The following is an 18,199-nucleotide window of genomic DNA, read 5'->3' as shown; positions in this document are numbered from 1 at the left end:
AACCTCTTACTCTTCTCTTCTGTTATCACCAGGCCTCCTGAACCCGTTTACAGCACTGTGAACAAATTCTGTGATAAGCCACCTTCTCCTAGGCACTATTCCCCTGTCGAGTGTGACAAAAGCTTCCTCCTTTCAGCTCCCTATCCCCACTACCACCTAGGCCTGCTCCCTGACTCTGAGATCATCAGGTACTGCATGTGCTTCTTCGTCACTTCCTCATACGAGAATGCATGGGCGCGGCTCAAGTGCGCGGTATTAGGCTCCACCTTCCACCTCCGCAGAAAGGCTCCCTCTGCAGAGAAAAAACACAACCTTGTGCTCACTTCGCTTCCACCTCACTGGCTTAAGAGGAAAGGGCTGGCCTTATATTTATTCATTTTTATTGTATTTAGAAGATGCTTTCAGCCGCTCAGTCAGCGAGCTCTCTAAGCGACATATAAGTAGGGTTGGGTTTGGGGCCTTGGCAGCAGCGCAGACATCAGAGAAAGGATGTTGGGCAGAAAGGAAGAGATGGATGTGTCTCATTTGGTTGCATTTTATATCCTACCTTTCCTGCAAGTCGCTTTCTCCCTCTGCCCCCATTTTGTTCCCGCAGCACACCCGTTAGGCTGAAAGAAAGTGACTGGCCAAAGATCACCCAGTGAACACCATAGCTGAGTGGGAGATTTGAACCTGGATCTTCCGGGTCCTAGTTCAACAATCTATCCAGTGCACCATATAGGAATTAGCTTTATAAAGAGTCAAGAGGTTGTTGCCCACCTAGACTACTCCAAATGGCACTGGCTCTTTAATGACTGTAGCTAAGCAGATCTCAGTCTGCTCGGTGCCTGGGTACCAAGTGTACAACCACCTTGAGTTCCGTGATGGAAGAAAGGTGGAATATAAACGCAAGGAAATAAATATCAGGGATGCTGTAGCATGCATTGGCAAAGGGCTGGACGAGAGGACCTTTGAGGTCCTTGTCCATTCTGTGATACCACATGAGAAATCCTGTTGGCCTTTCCTCCCCCCCCCCCCTGAGCATCTTGGAGTAGCTTGCTAAAGGGCAAAACCAGGAACAACACAGAGATCCCCCTCAAAGCAGGTCCTGGAATCGAGCTTCGGGGAGACTGTAGGATTTGTTGTGTCTGTACCAAACAGATTTGATTCATTCCCTGCCAGGAAGATGCTTCTCGGCATCCTTACAATGACAGCGTTTGGTTCCGCTGTGTAGCGCAGCAGGCGAGCGAGAGGGAAATGAAGGGGGCACAGCAGAGGCATCCTAGAAAGCAGGCAGGGGATTGGGGTGGGGAGCCTGCCTCTCGGGGAGATACGTATCAGCTGAGCACTGCAGGGTGCAACTTAGCATTAATTAAAGGATTAAGATTCAGCAGCGGCACAGGCACAGGCTGAGCTAATCCACTGTATCAACCATTTCACACCGGTTCTCGGGGACCGTGCTGCTCATGTACATTTTGTTTCAAGATGCATATCGTCGAGTTAATATCCAAGAGCCATCCAGGGCTTTGCTAGCTTTTTACGAGCTTGCTCAATAGGTGTATTTAGAGTGCTGCCAGCTGGCCACTCGCCCCAGCAACAGTAGCCCAAGGTGAGCAAAGGGGAAAACCACAATAAGAGATTTGCTGCTCCTGGCTTTTTCGCTGGGGTGCGTGTGCTGTTTTAGGTACCTCTTGCAACACGAGTGGGGAATCTTTTTCAGCCACATTGCCTTCTGCGCAAGCTTCTGAGGGCTGCATGTCTGTGGTTGGTGGGTCCCAGGAGAGGAAGGGAGCAGAGTAGTTTCAACAAACACTCCTCTCTATCCTCCATCCAGGAAAGGAAGAGAGATTTGTCATTGTCCATCCCTAGGATGCAGCCCTTGGAAGGTTATCCAAAAGGGAATGTGGCCCTAGAGCTAGAAAACTGCAAAAAAAATTAGGGATAACTGGGTTATCTATGCCAGAAGGCAGAATCCTATGCACGCTTGACTGTAAGTAAGCCCACTGAACGCAATGGGGATGTATAGGGCTGCCCCATGTGCTGCTCTCAGTACTAAACATGCCCCAGTTGTTTGCTACCAGGATGCAATATTCACAATGCCCCCTCTGCAAAAAATAAAAGAGGTTTGTTGAGTTAGCTTATTTATAATTAAACCTGAACAAAATCTCATTTAAGTTTGAAATTGTCTGCAGCGATGAGCAAATCAGGTTCTGCTTCAGTAGACTGGGGTTTGTGGTTTTTCCCCCCATGCACATTAAATGGATTAAGGAACGGTCTTCATTTTATCCAGTTGTTTGCTTTGCATTTCAAATTTGCCTTTTTGTTAAAGCAAAACTGCCCATGGCTTTTAGATAAGGAGGCCGCCTTCTGAAGCAAAGAGGCTCTGGGTACCTTTGCAAACAGCATGTTGGGGAAATGTTCCTCAAATGCATCCCCACCCGCTTCATATGCCACAACAGTGGGGGAAGGTGGACCTAAGGCAGCCTTGAGGTTTGATGTGGCTATTGGCTGGATCTCTTGCTCCATTGGCTGGCATACATGGTGCAGACTCACCTGGCAGCAGTGAGGAGCAGTCGCACCAGTACTCTGAGAGAATTGGATTTCCCACTAGGTTAGATTACTGCAAGCTATTACACATGGGAAGGGACACGGGTGGCGCTGTGGGTTAAACCACAGAGCCTATGGCTTGCCGATCAGAAGGTCGGCGGTTCGAATCTCCACAATGGGGTGATCTCTCATTGCTCGGTCCCTGCTCCTGCCAACTTAGCAGTTCGAAAGCACATCAAAGTGCAAGTAGATAAATAGGTACCGCTCAGGCAGGAAGGTAAACGGCTTTTCCGTGTGCTGCTCTGGTTCACCAGAAGTGGCTTAGTCATGCTGGCCACATGACCCGGAAGCTGTATGCCAGCTCCCTCGGCCAGTAAAGCGGGATGAGCATCGCAACCCCAGAGTCGGTCATGATTGGACCTAATGGTCAGGGGCCCCTTTACCTTTTTATTACACATGGGGCTGCCTTTGAAGACGGTTCAGAAACTGCAGGTGGTGCAGAATTCAGTGGTCAGGTTGCTGAGGCAACACGGTCTGAGCTTGTAGTACCAATCCCGGCCCAACTGCTCTAAGTATCCAAATAATTTCTGGGCTCGGTTTCAAAGTGCTTCTTTTGACTTATAAAGTCTTGTGTGGCTCTGGACCCAAATACCTCAAGGACCACCTCTCCCCATGTGAACCAACCTGGACCCTGCAATTGTCACCCAAGTCCTTGGTGTATGTGTCCCCTCCATGGGAGGTGCAGAGGGTGGCAACAAGAGAACAGGCCTTCTCTGTGGTGGCCCCCTTGTTCATTGAATGTTATCCTCAGGGAGGATAACATCTGGCACTATCACTATGTGATTTTAGGCAACAGGCCTCTTATTCACCCAGGCCTTTGGATCTCAATTTTCTGTTTATATTTCAGCAGGATAGACAGGAGTTGGATCTGATAAGTAGATTAGACAGACAGACAGACAGACAGACAGACAGACACACACACACACAGAGAGAGAGAGAGAGAGAGAGAGAGAGAGAGAGAGAGAGAGAGAGAGAGAGATAACTTTAGGTTGTTTTATACTTGTTTTTAATGTTCATTTTTTGCAAGTTGCTTTGAAAAAGCAACTAACCAATGTAACAATAAATAAATAAATAATGTAGCATCACTCTGGAGCATTGTGGGAAATTCAACATGCAGTTGATAATTCCCATCCTCAACCACACAAAACTGATTGGTGCACCAGTTTTTTGTTTTTCTTTTGCGGGGGGGGGGCAGGGATGAGTCAGTGATGGGACTCCAGAACCCCTGTAGCTGCTTGAAGGTGCTTGATTCTTTCACCAGACCTGTGTCTGTTACCTGCTGGTAGTGTCAATTCGGTTTCCATAAACCATGTTTCATTCCAGCCATTCGCGGCCCTAATTTCACTACACCCTTTCTATGTGCATGAATAGTGCGCCCTTTCTGTGTGCATGAATTGTACACCCACCAGCATTGCACGGATGAAAACAGGACTCTCTTTCAACGAGGGATGGGGGCGACCTATAGCACTCCCCCCCCAAGGCTGCTGAACTACAACTCCCTCATCCCCTTGGCTGGGGCTGATGTGAGTTGGATTCCAGTGTCTGTATAGGGTCACAGGTTTCCCAGCCCTGCTTCTAACCAACAGATAAAGCAAGGCGATAAAGGCTGAGGTGCAACTTCTGCCTGTTGTTTCCCTGTTAATTTGCTGACTCCTCTCTCTGACTCCCCACACCCCTGCTATTTTAACATTTCAGATTGCGGTGTGTGTGTTTTATCTCGCAGCCGTGCTTGTCGTTTTGGCATTTTCCCAAGTCACTTTGAGCAGCGTTTTTCTATGAAAGGAAACTGGTCCATTCACAAACTTACAGCTGTTTTCTCAGAAATAAGCCTCGCTCTCTTCAAGGGGGCTTATTACCAAGTCAGTCTACATAAGATTGCAACCTTAAACATCATTGTTATTGCTTTTATTAATAATAAAAATGACGGTGGCGGTTTCTCGAACTTCACAAACCAAATCTTGCTAAGCCTTTAAGGAGATCTTGGAGTGCTGAGCTTGGCATCTCTGCCTTTATTTAATCAGCTCCAGCAGCACTGACTGCATGTGTGCTTTTAAGCCTTGGAGTGCCAAGGTGAAATCACAGCCCTAGCTTCTGTTTGTGAGCGGACTCTGTTATTATATCTAATTCAATAGAAAACAATATTTCATTCATGAGCCCATGCATCATTTTTTATGTCTGCATTGCTTTTTTCCTTGGAGTCTGTATTCCCTTCCTCCCTCTTTCTTTCTTTCTTTCTTTCTTTCTTTCTTTCTTTCTTTCTTTCTTTCCTTCCTTCCTTCCTTCCTTCCTTCCTTCCTTCCTTCCGTTTCTTCTTGTGGTTGAGATTGTTGTGTTTCTGCACGCTGCATGCGCCACCTTTAATTACCGTATTTTTCGCTGTATAAGACTCACTTTTTCCCTCCTAAAAAGTAAGGGGAAATGTGTGTGCATCTTATGGAGTGAATGCAGGCTGCGCAGCTATCCCAGAAGCCAGAACAGCAAGAGGGATTGCTGCTTTCACTGCGCAGTGATCCCTCTTGCTGTTCTGGCTTCTGAGATTAAGATTTATTTTTTTTCTTGTCTTCCTCCTCCAAAAACTAGGTGCGTTTTGTGGTCTGGTGCATCTTCTAGAGCGAAAAATACGGTAATTGAAGCTTCAGTCCTATTCAGCAGTAAGCCCCATTGACTTCAGTAGGACTTATCTCTTTTTAGACATGTTAACACTTCTGCTGCAAGTTTACTTTCTATCACCTCTGCAACCAGCAGAGCCTTTGGGTGCATTCAGTTACAGGGCAGGTTGCATGCACGGAAACCATTCTTCAAAAGACTGTGGAGCAACCACCATTCTTTTAAGAAGGTGAGGGGGTTTCAGTCCACATTTAAAAAATGAAGCTGCCTAATTCACATTTGCTGAAACAATAGAAACACGGCCATCCCCCAAAATCCACATGTCTCCAAATTTTGATGTGCAGTTCTCTTGCTGCGTAATATGCACAAAAATGCATATACTGAAGCAAAAAGGGCATTAAAATGCATATATTAGTGAAAGTAACATTTAAAATACATTATATTAGGGGAATTTGCTTTGCAAAAAATGTGTGTATTAGGTGAAATCTGTACTAAAATACATGAATTTGCATGAGGACTTGTGTTGTTGTAGTTGTTAATTAAAAATTTGAAAACTGAGGAACTGAGAAAAACCAAAACTGACATATTCACCCAGCCCTAGAATTTGCTGAAAAAGCAGAAGGAAAGAGAAGTGATTTGGAAAACATCTATGTTGGGTTGTCTCTACACCTATCACAACTCAATTAAAACTTTTTGCACATACCCTCACTTCCATGGACAATAGTGTGCTATCAACTGTGCTCAGTGGCGTAGCGTGGGTTGTCAGCACCCGGGGCAAGGCAAGTAATTTGCGCCCCCTAACCCGTGGATTTGTGCCCCCTAACCCGTGGATTTGTGCACCCTAACCCTAACCCCCAGATGTTGCGCCCGGTGCGGCCGGCCCCCCCTGCACCCCCCATGCTACGCCACTGACTGTGCTGTTGTTTTTTGAAGACACTTGTTCAGATGTGCGCACTCCAGATCATCCAACAAATCAAAATAATATAAAAGTAAACAATATGGTTCAAAACATGCTAGAATGTTGCTGGAGATAGGTTAGCCTTGCCTGTCTTTGCCTCAAAGCAAAGAATATTGTGCAATGTGTTCTGCTCTGCTGGAATACTGTGGGAGGGAAGCTCACGACCTCCAACAATATACAAATTCAAGGCTCATAAATTTAGCTGTGTTGCTCATCATGAATCCATGTAAATTTGGGGGCTGTTTTGGTTGCATGTTTGTTCATAAATGCGGACGTTACATACATTGGTTTGAATTTCTGGCACACTTCTTAAGACTAATTGAAGAGGGTGAGTTAAAATTCTGCAGATTGTTTCCTTTCCTTTCCTCCAAAAGAAGTCGTTCCATCAGCTGGATTGTTCTGTAGTCCTTCTTTGCACTTTCCCAGGTGGAAAGGGAGTCCGTAAGCTGTTCCTTTTCAAAGCATCCTCAAGACGCCAGACAGACATAGCCAGTTTCCCTGAAGGAGTTGCGAAACGGAACTGTGTTTGACTTGCATTGTGTCGAAAGTATCTTGTGTTGTTTGCCAGCTCTGCCTCATTGGCCCACTTTACATTTTTCTGTTCCATTCAATTAACTCGTCAAAGTCATGTGTGCAGACAGGACAGGGAGGAGGAAGAGAGCAACCATGTTGAATTAGCATCAAGCTACTCGGTTCTGCAGTTGCTGTGTTTGCAAACGATTTTGGTTACCCGCCATATTCCAATTCCATACACATTTCCCCCAATCAGGCAGTGGGTGGGTGGGGGGGCTCTGATAAAGGCACATAGAATGCCTTTATCTATCCCATTCACTTCAATGGAACAAGCGCCTGCATCCCTGCATCCCTCCATTGAACTAACTCGAGTTTTGTATATGCCTTGGAGGGCACATGAAGATCCATGCTGCAGTGATCGTGCTCCAAAGGGCTACAGAAGGAGCATGTCCCATTATCTTCAACATAGGGAATACCTGTGAGAACAATGGAACATAGGGAATACCTGTGAGAACAATGGAATTCCAGGCATGAATCATTCCTCACTGGAATTCCTCTGGAATTCCAGGCATGAATCATTCCTCAATGATCTATGCAACTGTGGCAGGGTCCCCCAACTGATCCTGGGCTCGCCACAACACTGATAAAACCAGTAGGTCCCACAAGATAACTTCGGGGAGGCCATCAGATGGCTCACAGCTCCACATGAGAGCTGTGGATTTTCCATATTTTGCTGTTGTGGCTGCTTTGGGTGTTAGCAATGCCATCTGGCAATGCTGAAATAACTATCTGGGTCAGTAGCCACAATCAGATATATTTTCAATTGGTGGAACATGCCATGCAGGATAACCAAGAGCCATGACTTTCCAGCATAACAGATCAGCTAAGCTGTGCTGTTGAAGACAAAGAGATCTCTAAGCATGCCTTGTGGGGACTTACTGTAAGCCAGTGACATGTATACACTGGGGAGAAATGTGTACAATCTTGATTTTATCATTTTTCCCTGCAGCAGTTTCCGAGAAACAACTAGCTGTTAAGAAATGGGTCAAATTATGCATCCAGTGATGGTCATTTTTAACTGGCAACAGCCCTTCAGGGTCTTGTGTGGAGAGTCTTCTGCACTCTCTGTTATCTGATGCCTGGGACCAAATGGACTAGGGACTGTTTAGATGCAAAGCATAGGAACATAGGAAGGTGGCTTATGCTGAGCCAGACCATTGGTCAATCTAGCTCAACATTGCCTACTAAAGGTAAAGGTGAAGGGACCCCTGACCATTAGGTCCAGTCATGGCCAACTCTGGGGTTGCAGTGCTCATCTCGCTTTATTGGCCAAGGGAGCCGGCGTAAAGATTCCGGGTCATGTGGCCAGCATGACTAAGCCGCTTCTGGCAAACCAGAGCAGCGCACGGAAACACCGTTTACCTTCCTGCCAGAGCAGGAAGGTACTATTTATCTACTTGCAGTCTGACGTGCTTTCAAACTGCTAGGTTGGCAGGAGCAGGGACGGAGCAATGGGAGCTCACCCCGTCGCAGGGATTCGAACTGCTGACCTTCTGATTAGCAAGTCCTAGGCTCTGTGGTTTAACCCACAGCGCCACCCGTGTCCCATATTTCCTACTACTAAATTATTATTATTCCTGCGGAACGCCCTCCCATCACATGTCAAGGAAACAAACAACTATCTGACTTTTAGAAGACATCTGAAGACAGCCCTGTATGCGGAAGTTTTTAATGTTTGATGTCTTACTGTGTTTGGTGTTTTAATTTGTTGGAAGCCACCCAAAGTGGCTAGTGGAAACTCGAAATGATGACTTAGCCCAATGTACTGTCTCCACTCAGGAACACGCATATTACTTCTCTGAACCCCAGATCTATGTCGTATTTTGGATCGTCCAGAGCTTGTTGCAATAAGACCGAGAGGCTTTGCGAGCAAATGTTTTTATTTATTCCTCCTTTCTTTCCTGTCTATGCAGTCATTCCCAGCACAGCACAGTGACCCGGCCACCCACCGTGAGCATACAGCGGAGCCTTTCTGTGGAAGGGTAAGAGTTTCACTTGGGTCATTATTGCTTTACACCAGTTTTGTGCCACATTGAGTAATACATACATGGACAACTGTGTGCAATTCATATGTGCATTCCTGCTCCCTAGCTCTCAGAACAGCGCTACCTATGATGCCACAGGCAATCCCCTATCTAGGCAGCTGGCAGGTTCAAATCTGCTTTGTCTCAGAAACAGGTGCTCCTTCCACTATTCCCTGAACAGCTTTTGTATCTGTCCCAGACAAAAACAGGCAGTGTGCTTTTCCTGAGCACTGTGCTTCCCTGCAAAACAACATGCTTCCAGTTCTGGCAATAGTTTGTGGGTTCTATGAAATGGGGTAAAAAATACCTGCCCATTCAGAGTGAGGACAGCAAGCATTTGCCCTTGCTCTCAATTGGCTTTGTAACATGGTCACATCTTCCAGTCCTGATTGGTTGTGTGGCAATGTAACAGCATGCCACACAGCAAAGTAGCTGCTGGAAATAGGGGCAGAAAGAAAGGGGAAATCTGGAAGGGAGCAGCTGACATGGTGAAGGGCTGTAGATCAGTGGTAACATCTCCCTTACATGCAGAAGGTCCCTGGTAGAAGGCCATAAACCTCTGCCAGTCAGTGTACAGTGTACAGACAGTGCTGAGCACACTATAAAACAGCTCTGAATGTATGTAGAAGGGCCTTAGCTCAGTGGTAGAGCATCTGCTTTGCACACAGAAAATTGGAGGTTCGATTCCCAGCTTCTCCAGATAGGATAAGGAACTGCTACTGTCTGAAATTCTTCCAGTCAGTGTAGGCAATACAAAGCTAGATGGATCAATGGTCTGACACAGTATAAGGTAGCTTATTACGGTCTTCCTATAGACTGTATTCAATGCCAGTCTTATTCAGAGCAGAACTGTTGAAACTAATGGGCATGACTAACTTAGCTTCATTCATTCTAGTTTGGCCGCACTAGATAGCCCTGAAGTCATGCAAGGTGCCTAAAGACGGACTTTATCTTAAGTTTTGCTCACCTCCATGTCCAAACTGAGCTCCTCTTTTCTTCACGGAGTTGCTGTGTTTGGAAAAAAATGTACTACTGGGGGAGCCGGAGAATGTCCTCGAGGAACCAGGTATATCCTATCCCCATCTGACTTCTCTGTGTTGATAGCTCACCAAGGCTTTTATCAGAGTACATGACATGCAGAGATGGCTGCTGCCTATTGGGACCGTTTGGGTGGAAGGCAAGGAAGCCCAAAAAAGGCAGAGCTGGAGCCCATGACAGAGTCAGCCAATGACAGGCAGAGCCAACTAATTCCAGTTCTGACTCCATCCTCCTCCATGCTGAGCTCTGCAAGGGCAAACCTGAGACTCAGGAGGAAGCTGGTGGGAGCTGGCTGAGGGCAAACTGAGGTTAGTGGGTTAGCTCCCCAGTCACCCTAATGGACCAGCCTTCACTGAGTTCATGGTATGCAGCGACTTTTCCCAATAGCCTATCCTCCATATGTTTTGGTTTAGAACTCCCATAAGCCCCAGCCTACATGGCCAACAGTCTTGCAGGGTTCAGAAGAAGAAAAGGGTTAAGATTAAAGCCTACACAGAACCAGAGTGGAGTTCTTAAGACGGTTGGATGGCATGTCGTACGACTCTTTTCGGCAAATGTTGCCAAATGTATTGCTCTGCTTTCCTTTGGATCACATCAGCGAGGTCGAGAGTGGAGTCTTGTCACAGCCCAGGACCTCCATACACACTACCCAAGCTTGCGCCCATGGAGGTCACTTTGGTGCTGCTTTGTTGTTGTTTAGTTGTTTAGTCGTGTCCGACTCTCCGTGACCCCATGGACCAGAGCACGCCAGGCACTCCTGTCTTCCACTGCCTCCCGCAGTTTGGTCAAACTCATGCTGGTAGCTTCGAGAACACTGTCCAACCATCTCATCCTCTGTCGTCCCCTTCTCCTTGTGCCCTCCATCTTTCCCAACACCAGGGTCTTTTCCAGGGAGTCTTCTATTCTCATGAGGTGGCCAAAGTATTGGAGCCTCAGCTTCAGGATCTGTCCTTCCAGTGAGCACTCAGGGCTGATTTCCTTAAGAATGGATAGGTTTGATCTTTTTGCAGTCCATGGGACTCTCAAGAGTCTCCTCCAGCACCATAATTCAAAAGCATCAAACAATGCAGGAGGCAGCAGTTGTGAGTTACCAGTCTCTGCAGCCACAGCAGGCGCTGTGATTCCTCAGAGTTTTGACTTCAACCCCAGGTGCACATTCCATTGTCTCTTCAGACAGATGGATGCCAACAACCAGGTTGAGGAAGACTGCTCAACAGAGATTACCTTTTCCTGTTTGGGCTATTTTGGGGGGAGTGGCACCCGATCTATTGGGAACTTATTCAGTGCAATCCCCATTTATACTTCTGGCGCCATTTCAGTGGGTCTTGCTCAGGAGAACTTATCAGTGGACCGGTCTCTTTGTAGCAACAATTTTAGCTCCCTTCTCTGGTGAGTAGCATCTATTCCTACTTTCCCCTGGTCTGCACCTAAAACAAACAAACAAAAACATTATATGACCAATGTTGGATGCTACACATGCCTGCAGCTTCTGAAGAATCTCATCTTTGTTGCTCCAAAATCCCTGGAGCATGGTGAGAAATAAAAATAGAGGGAAGCAGGTAGGGGGAAGAGAGAGAAAGAGGAATGAAATGTGTTTAACTATGGGTGGGCAAGAACTGTGGGTGCTCAGAAACTGGACTGCCAGCTCCATCTACTGGCCGGATGCAGGAAATGTATTTTATAGCAGTCCATTCTATTTAACGAAAGGTCTGTGCCCATAGCAGAACTGAGTGGCAGAGTTTCGAACTGTGACTGTGCCACAAGTGCAAGTAAAGACCTCTCCCACATCCCCACCAAGCGGGAGAAAGACCCTCTTCCAAAGATCTCAAAATCCAGGCAGGTTCACATGAGGAGATATGGTAATTCAGATAACTTGGAGCTAAGCCGTGTATTTGTAATTCTATTGGATTCCCAGTTGCTGCTGATTTACATTGGCATGTGTCTATATATGCTTGCCTATGTCAACAAAAAGGGAAGTATCTCATTGGTCAATACGATATTAGGATAAGGCAATAGTAAGAATGGAGGATGAAATTGATGGACTATGCAGAATTAGATAAAGTAACAGGAAGGATTCGAAACCTGCGGGACCAGAGATTCTCAGAAGACTGGAATAAATTTACGGACTGTTTGAAAAGTAATTGTGATGAACAGATTACGTTAGTAGGTTAGCAAGTAGTTTTGTAAGGTGAATTATTTGAAATATTGCAAAAAAGACAATGAGGAGAATTATTAAAAGGTAAAGGTACCCCTGCCCGTATGGGCCAGTCTTGACAGACTCTGGGGTTGTGCGCCCATCTCACTTAAGAGGCCAGGGGCCAGCGCTGTCCGGAGACACTTCCGGGTCACGTGGCCAGCGTGACATCGCTGCTCTGGCGAGCCAGAGCCGCACACGGAAACGCCGTTTACCTTCCCGCTGGTAAGCGGTCCCTATTTATCTACTTGCACCCGGAGGTGCTTTCGAACTGCTAGGTTGGCAGGCGCTGGGACCGAGCAGCGGGAGCGCACCCCGCCGCAGGGATTCGAACTGCCGATTAGTTAAAGATAATTAAAGGTAATATGAAATTAAGAAATGCATAATACGTGATAAGAACGGAAAATCATCAGAGGTGTTGACGGAAGTCCAAAAAATATTGTATAAGAGGAGAAGTTCTGTTGTATGAATGTTAATATGTTAAAAATGTATAAAACACAAAGAGATAGCTGAGGGAAGAGAAAGTGAAGAAAAAAAGGATATGGCAACAGCACAGCAAGCTGCCTTGTACTGAATCAAACACAATGGTCCATCTAGCACTTGTTATTATGGAAGGAAATGGAAAGGAACTACTCAACAGGAGACATATACAACCCAGGCAGCCCAAGATATTTTGGCACCTGAGGCTGGCTTAAAAATGGTCCCTCTCCCACCCCACAAGGGAAGAAGAGGTCAGGGAATATCTACATCAGGAGCAAATGGGCAGGGGTCGAGAAAGATCAACATTGGGATCAGCTGTCCTGGTGGACCCTTCTGCCCGAAGCAGTCTTCTCACCTTGCCTCATAGGTGGGCTGGTCCTGAATCCAGGTCTCTTAAATGAATGAGCAATGTCCTTTTCTTTCCACAGAGAACCTCGCAAAGTTGTCCTGCACAAGGGGTCAACGGGGCTTGGGTTCAACATCGTAGGCGGAGAAGACGGCGAAGGCATTTTTGTATCCTTCATCCTAGCGGGTGGGCCAGCCGACCTCAGTGGAGAGCTTCAGAGGGGAGACCAAATTTTATCTGTAAGTATTTCCTATGCACGGAATTAATTTTTAGTTAGTGTAGACCAGTGTTTCCCAAACTTGGGTCTCTAGCTATTTTTTGGACTACAGCACCCATCATCCTCACCACTAGTTTTGCTAGTTAGGGATGATAGGAGTTGTAGTCCAAAAACATTTGAAAACGCAAGTTTGGGAAACACTGGCACAAGCCATGCACTGTGAGCTAGATGACCAATTGCTCTTAGATTTAGCACAACTTCCTAGGTTCCCAAATGATGCTTTGGTTACCAGCAAAATCTGTCACTATGATAGGCTGTTCTACTCCAACAGCCACCGAGGGTCAAGAGAAGGAGAGATTTGATCACTCCTCCAGTTCCTGATCCAGCAAACAGGGTCTGTGTTGGCAATGTCTCTCCTTGGTCTATCTGCAATCCTGCCTTTTAGCATCATAGCAACTTGCCAATTTAGACTGTTGGTTTATTGACACTGTCTACATTGGACAGGCAGTGGCTCTCCATGGTTTCAGAAGTTGTTCCCAACTCTACCTGAAGATGCTAGAGATTGAACCTAGGATCTTCTTGTGCAAGGCAGATGCTCAGGCACTGAGATATGGCCTCTGCAAATCAGGGCAGGCAGGAAGACAGAGAGGCATCTTCTCTCTCTGATCCTCTCGAGTCCTGCCTGTCTCAACATTCCTTGCCTACTTTTCCATCACATGCTGAGAACCCGAAACAGTTCATTGCAGGAGGGAACTCAGGTTGACATTCAGTTCCCCCTTTCCCCCTAGAGAGCAAAGAACCAAGTTTTATTGATGTCTTTAGTTTTTTATTTTTATTTTTATTTGCTTTAAGAGAGCCAGCGTGGTGCAGTGCATAAGAGCAGTGGACTCGTAATCTGGGGAACTGGGTTCGCTTCCCCACTCCTCCACATGCAGCTGCTGGGTGATCTTGGGCCAGTCACACTTCTCTGAAGTCTCTCAGCCTCACTCACCTTACAGAGTGTTTGTTGTGGGGGAGGACGGGAAAGGAGAATGTGAGCTGCTTTGAGACTCCTTCGGGTAGTGATAAAGCGGGATATCAAGTCCAAACTACTACTCCTCCTCTTCTTCTTTTTCTTCTTCTTCTTCTTCATCTTCTTATTCAGATCAAGTCTGCCATCTAGTGGGTATGAATGAGCATGGCATACACCCCAGGCACACTCTCAGATGAGCCATGCAGAGCTTGTTATCTCTCTGTTCTTAATGAATTGGACTACAGCTCTTCAATTCGTTTTCCAAATTTGCAATGGATTATATATCTATATGCACATAAGAAGGTTAGATTGGCCTCAGCCAGGGCCAGGGCCTTTTCAGCTCTGGCCCCGACCTGGTGGAACATCCTACTGCAGGAGATCAGGGCCTACAAGACAGAGCTGTTCTGCCTGGCCTTTGGGTTGGACTCAGTCTAACCCTCCCCCCCCCTCATTTTTATTTTATTTTATTTGATGGAACCCCTTATATGGGATTTTGTATATAAATTTTCGCTCACCTCTTATTGCTGGCCCATGTAGGACCAGCATGGATAGTTGGCCCCGGTGAATATTTGATGTTTTCTCCCCTTACGGCTTTGATCTACAGGCTACCACTAAAACGAGGCTGCACATTAAGCTGCATTTTAAACTGTAGTCTAATTTATATTTCAATCAACTGTTTGTTTGGGTTTGTTTTTTCTTTGTTTTTTGTTTTTTAAAAATGTTTTTACTGTATTTATATTCGGTGTTAGCCGCCCTAGCCCTGTCTTGGCCAGGGAGGGCAGGGTATAAATAAAAAATTATTTATTATTATTATTATTATTATTATTATTATTATTATTATTATAAAAGCTTTGTAAGCCTTTGGATACGTTTTGCTCATTTAGCGCCTGCGACGTTACCATAATTGCCCTTTCCTTTTTACACTGATAGCGTGGAATTTGGAAATAATGCTTCTCTAAGGAATGTGCACAGTTAAATGAACACACATTTCCAGAGATCCCAAAGCTGGTTCTCAATTTCTGCTCGCAATCTGCCCCCCGAAACAAAACTCAGGTCAATGCTATCCTGATAGGAGCTGGTTTCATCATCAACATCCGTGTCAAACATTTCAAGAGAGAGAGTTTGATAGACATGAGACCACCATGAAAAAACGCCTTGGAGCTGATCTTATGATCAAGGATGGAGGCAAAGTGTCATCTGGTCCAGCCCTTTGCAATTTTTAAGGGAGGCCTGGAGGACCTTTGCCCTCCAGATGTTGTCAGACTGCAAATCTCATCAGCTCCAGCCAGCATGAATGATAGTCAGGGATGCTGGAAGCTGGAGTCCAGCAATGTCTGCAGGGCCGAAGGTTCCTACGTCATCAATATCTTGGGGACAAAGATAACAGACTGGAGTGGAACTTGACTGGCACCCAGTAAGCCTAGGCCACAGCAGCAGTCTTGAAGTGCAGAGTCATCGTTGCCTGCAGTCACCTCTGGTCCGGTGCCAAGGAATTTTAGTTTATTTTGTAGCCGCATTCTCCGCAAGAGACAAATAAGCTGCTTGGCATAATCTTGGCATGCAAAAAACCCCCCAAAAAAACCCAACAACACCCAGTGCTTTGTGTTTCATCAGTCAAATGGAAGAGAAGCAATCATCCAATTAGGCTTTGTGTATTTCCTCCAGCGAATTTGGAATGGAGCAAAGTTTAAGTTAATCAAGCACAAATAACAACAATAAATGCATTCTTCCATATCCATCCCAAGTGAAAAAAATAACGGGGGGGGGGGTGTTGTTCAAGTCTTTTCCAAGGCAGTTGTTGTTATTATTTAGTCGTTTAGTCGTGTCCGACTCTTCGTGACCCCATGGACCAGAGCACGCCAGGCACTCCTGTCTTCCACTGCCTCCCGCAGTTTGGTCAGACTCATGTTGGTAGTTTCGAAAACACTGTCCAACCATCTTGTCCTCTGTCGTCCCCTTCTCCTTGTGCCCGCCATCTTTCCCAACATCAGGGTCTTTTCCAGGGAGTCTTCTCTTCTCATGAGGTGGCCAAAGTATTGGAGCCTCAGCTTCACGATCTGTCCTTCCAGTGGGCACTCAGGGCTGATTTCCTTAAGAATGGATAGGTTTGATCTTCTTGCAGTCCATGGGACTCTCAAGAGTCTCCTCCAGCACCATAATGCAAAAGCATCAATTCTTTGGCGATCAGCCTTCTTTATGGTCCAGTTCTCACTTCTATACATCACTACTGGGAAAACCATGGCTTTAACTATACGGACCTTTGTTGGCAAGGTGAAGTCTCTGCAAGGCAGTTATCACTAAGCAATTTACTGAAGCAAGGCCACTGGTGGTTAGATTTCAGCAAAAACAAACAAACAAACAAACACACACACACACACACACACACACACACAAAACACACACAAAACCAACAACAACTTAGGTTTGCTTGCCAAAATACTTAAGACGTAGAAAGGTAGGAAAGACCCAGCCAATAGAGATGCAGGGGGTTGTAGTCAACTAAGTTTTACTCAGAACAAACCCACTGAAATCAATGAACATGAATAAATTGAGTCAATTGATTTCAATGCGTCTACTCTGAGTAAGACGTAGCTGAATACCACCCATTGCTGCGACCCTCCAGTCATCAGAGACGTATTGTTCTTATTTCTTTCCTATGTGCTTCACTTCCTGTGAAGCATCTTAAAGCCATTTCACAACACAGTAAAAAGCCATGTCGCCTCTAAACAGTTGCCTCTATAAAATGCCATTTCAGATAAATACAGATACTGGCTAGGATATAAAAAAAAATGTCCACATGGAGGGTTTGTTGAAAGAAGAAAGTCTTCAACCAGAGCTAGAAAGAAAAGAAAAGAAAATCTGAGAAGCACCTGTCTTTCAGCTTTCAGTAGTTTGCAGGGAGAAAGCCAGTTCTCATTGAAAATGCTATCTTTTCGTGAATAAATATGTGATGGGGACGTATTCAAACATGCCGCCGACACCCAATCTGCAATATGAAGTGGCTAGTCCAGTAAAAACATATCTAGTTATTTCAATGGTGGGGGTGCTAGAGGTCACAGCACCAGAGCTAAATTGCTTGGCTGAGTACATGTGTGACCTTTGAAAGTCAGGGGACCAGAAGTGTCCCTTGCCCTAATTTCAAAAGGCTTCTGCAAAAGATCAGATTAGACCTCCAGCAATAGTGATTAATTTCTTCCCTGGCTGCCTGGTGGACTGGGAGGAAGGAGGGTAGAGGGGGAAGGAGAGAGAAATGTCCACTGGACCGCTTCGATCTGCAGAACTGCCAACACAATACCAGTTCCACACATCCTTTCTAGTCCTTCAAGTCATTTAGATATGTAAGAAGCAAATCATTTAGTGTGGCAGCATCTACACTTTGGAACTCCCTGCCACTTAACATCCAACAAGTACATTTTTGGTTCTATGTTGAAGTTATATGTGTAGAAGTTATCTCCTGTTGTTGTTGCTGTTGTTTAGTCATTTAGTCATGTCCGACTCTTCGTGACCCCATGGACCAGAGCACGCCAGGCACTCCTGTCTTCCACTGCCTCCCACAGTTTGGTCAAACTCATGTTAGTAGCTTTAAGAACACTGTCCAACCATCTTGTCGTCTGTTGTCCCCTTCTCCTTGTGCCCTCCATCTTTCCCAGCATCAGGGTCTTTTCCAGGGAGTCTTCTCTTCTCAGGAGGTGGCCAAAGTATTGGAGCCTCAGCTTCAGGATCTGTCCTTCCAGTGAACACTCAGGGTTTATTTCCTTAAGAATGGAGAGGTTTGATCTTCTTGCAGTCCATGGGACTCTCAAGAGTCTCCTCCAGCGCTATAGTTCAAAAGCATCGATTCTTCGGCGATCAGCCTTCTTTATGGTCCAGCTCTCACTTCCATACATCACTACTGGGAAAACCATAGCTTTAACTAGACAGACCTTTGTTGGCAAGGTGATGTCTCTGCTTTTTAAGATGCTGTCTAGGTTTGTCATTGCTTTTCTCCCAAGAAGCAGGCGTCTTTTAATTTCGTGGCTGCTGTACCTCCTGTTAGCTCTTTTTTATTTTTAGTCATCTTTTGAATGCTTTTAAATGCCTGTTTTTAGCTGCTTTCTATTTCAAGGTTTTTGTTTTATGTTTTTGTAAGCTGCTTAAATTAAGGTTGTTGTTTCTCCAATCAAG

General features: G+C 45.8%; 1 protein-coding gene across 32 annotated transcripts in view; it reads left to right on the top strand.

Annotated features, from left to right (window-relative positions):
- Nucleotides 1-18,199, top strand: part of DLG2 (discs large MAGUK scaffold protein 2) — an 874,668-nt gene that overhangs the window by 680,722 nt on the left and 175,747 nt on the right. For 29 of the 32 annotated variants that reach the window (XM_079973452.1, XM_079973437.1, XM_079973448.1 and 26 more), the window contains 3 exons: nt 33-188; nt 8,638-8,706; nt 12,889-13,045. In XM_079973452.1, coding sequence (XP_079829578.1) covers nt 33-188; nt 8,638-8,706; nt 12,889-13,045 — 382 coding nt within the window. The remainder of the gene's footprint in view (nt 1-32; nt 189-8,637; nt 8,707-12,888; nt 13,046-18,199) is intronic. The other 3 variants (XM_079973429.1, XM_079973458.1, XM_079973428.1) reach the window with 1 other exon arrangement.

Source organism: Podarcis cretensis, assembly GCF_951804945.1.
Source record: "Podarcis cretensis genome assembly, chromosome: 4".
Taxonomy (NCBI): Eukaryota; Metazoa; Chordata; class Lepidosauria; order Squamata; family Lacertidae; genus Podarcis; species Podarcis cretensis.
This window is presented reverse-complemented; position numbering and strand designations above follow the sequence as displayed.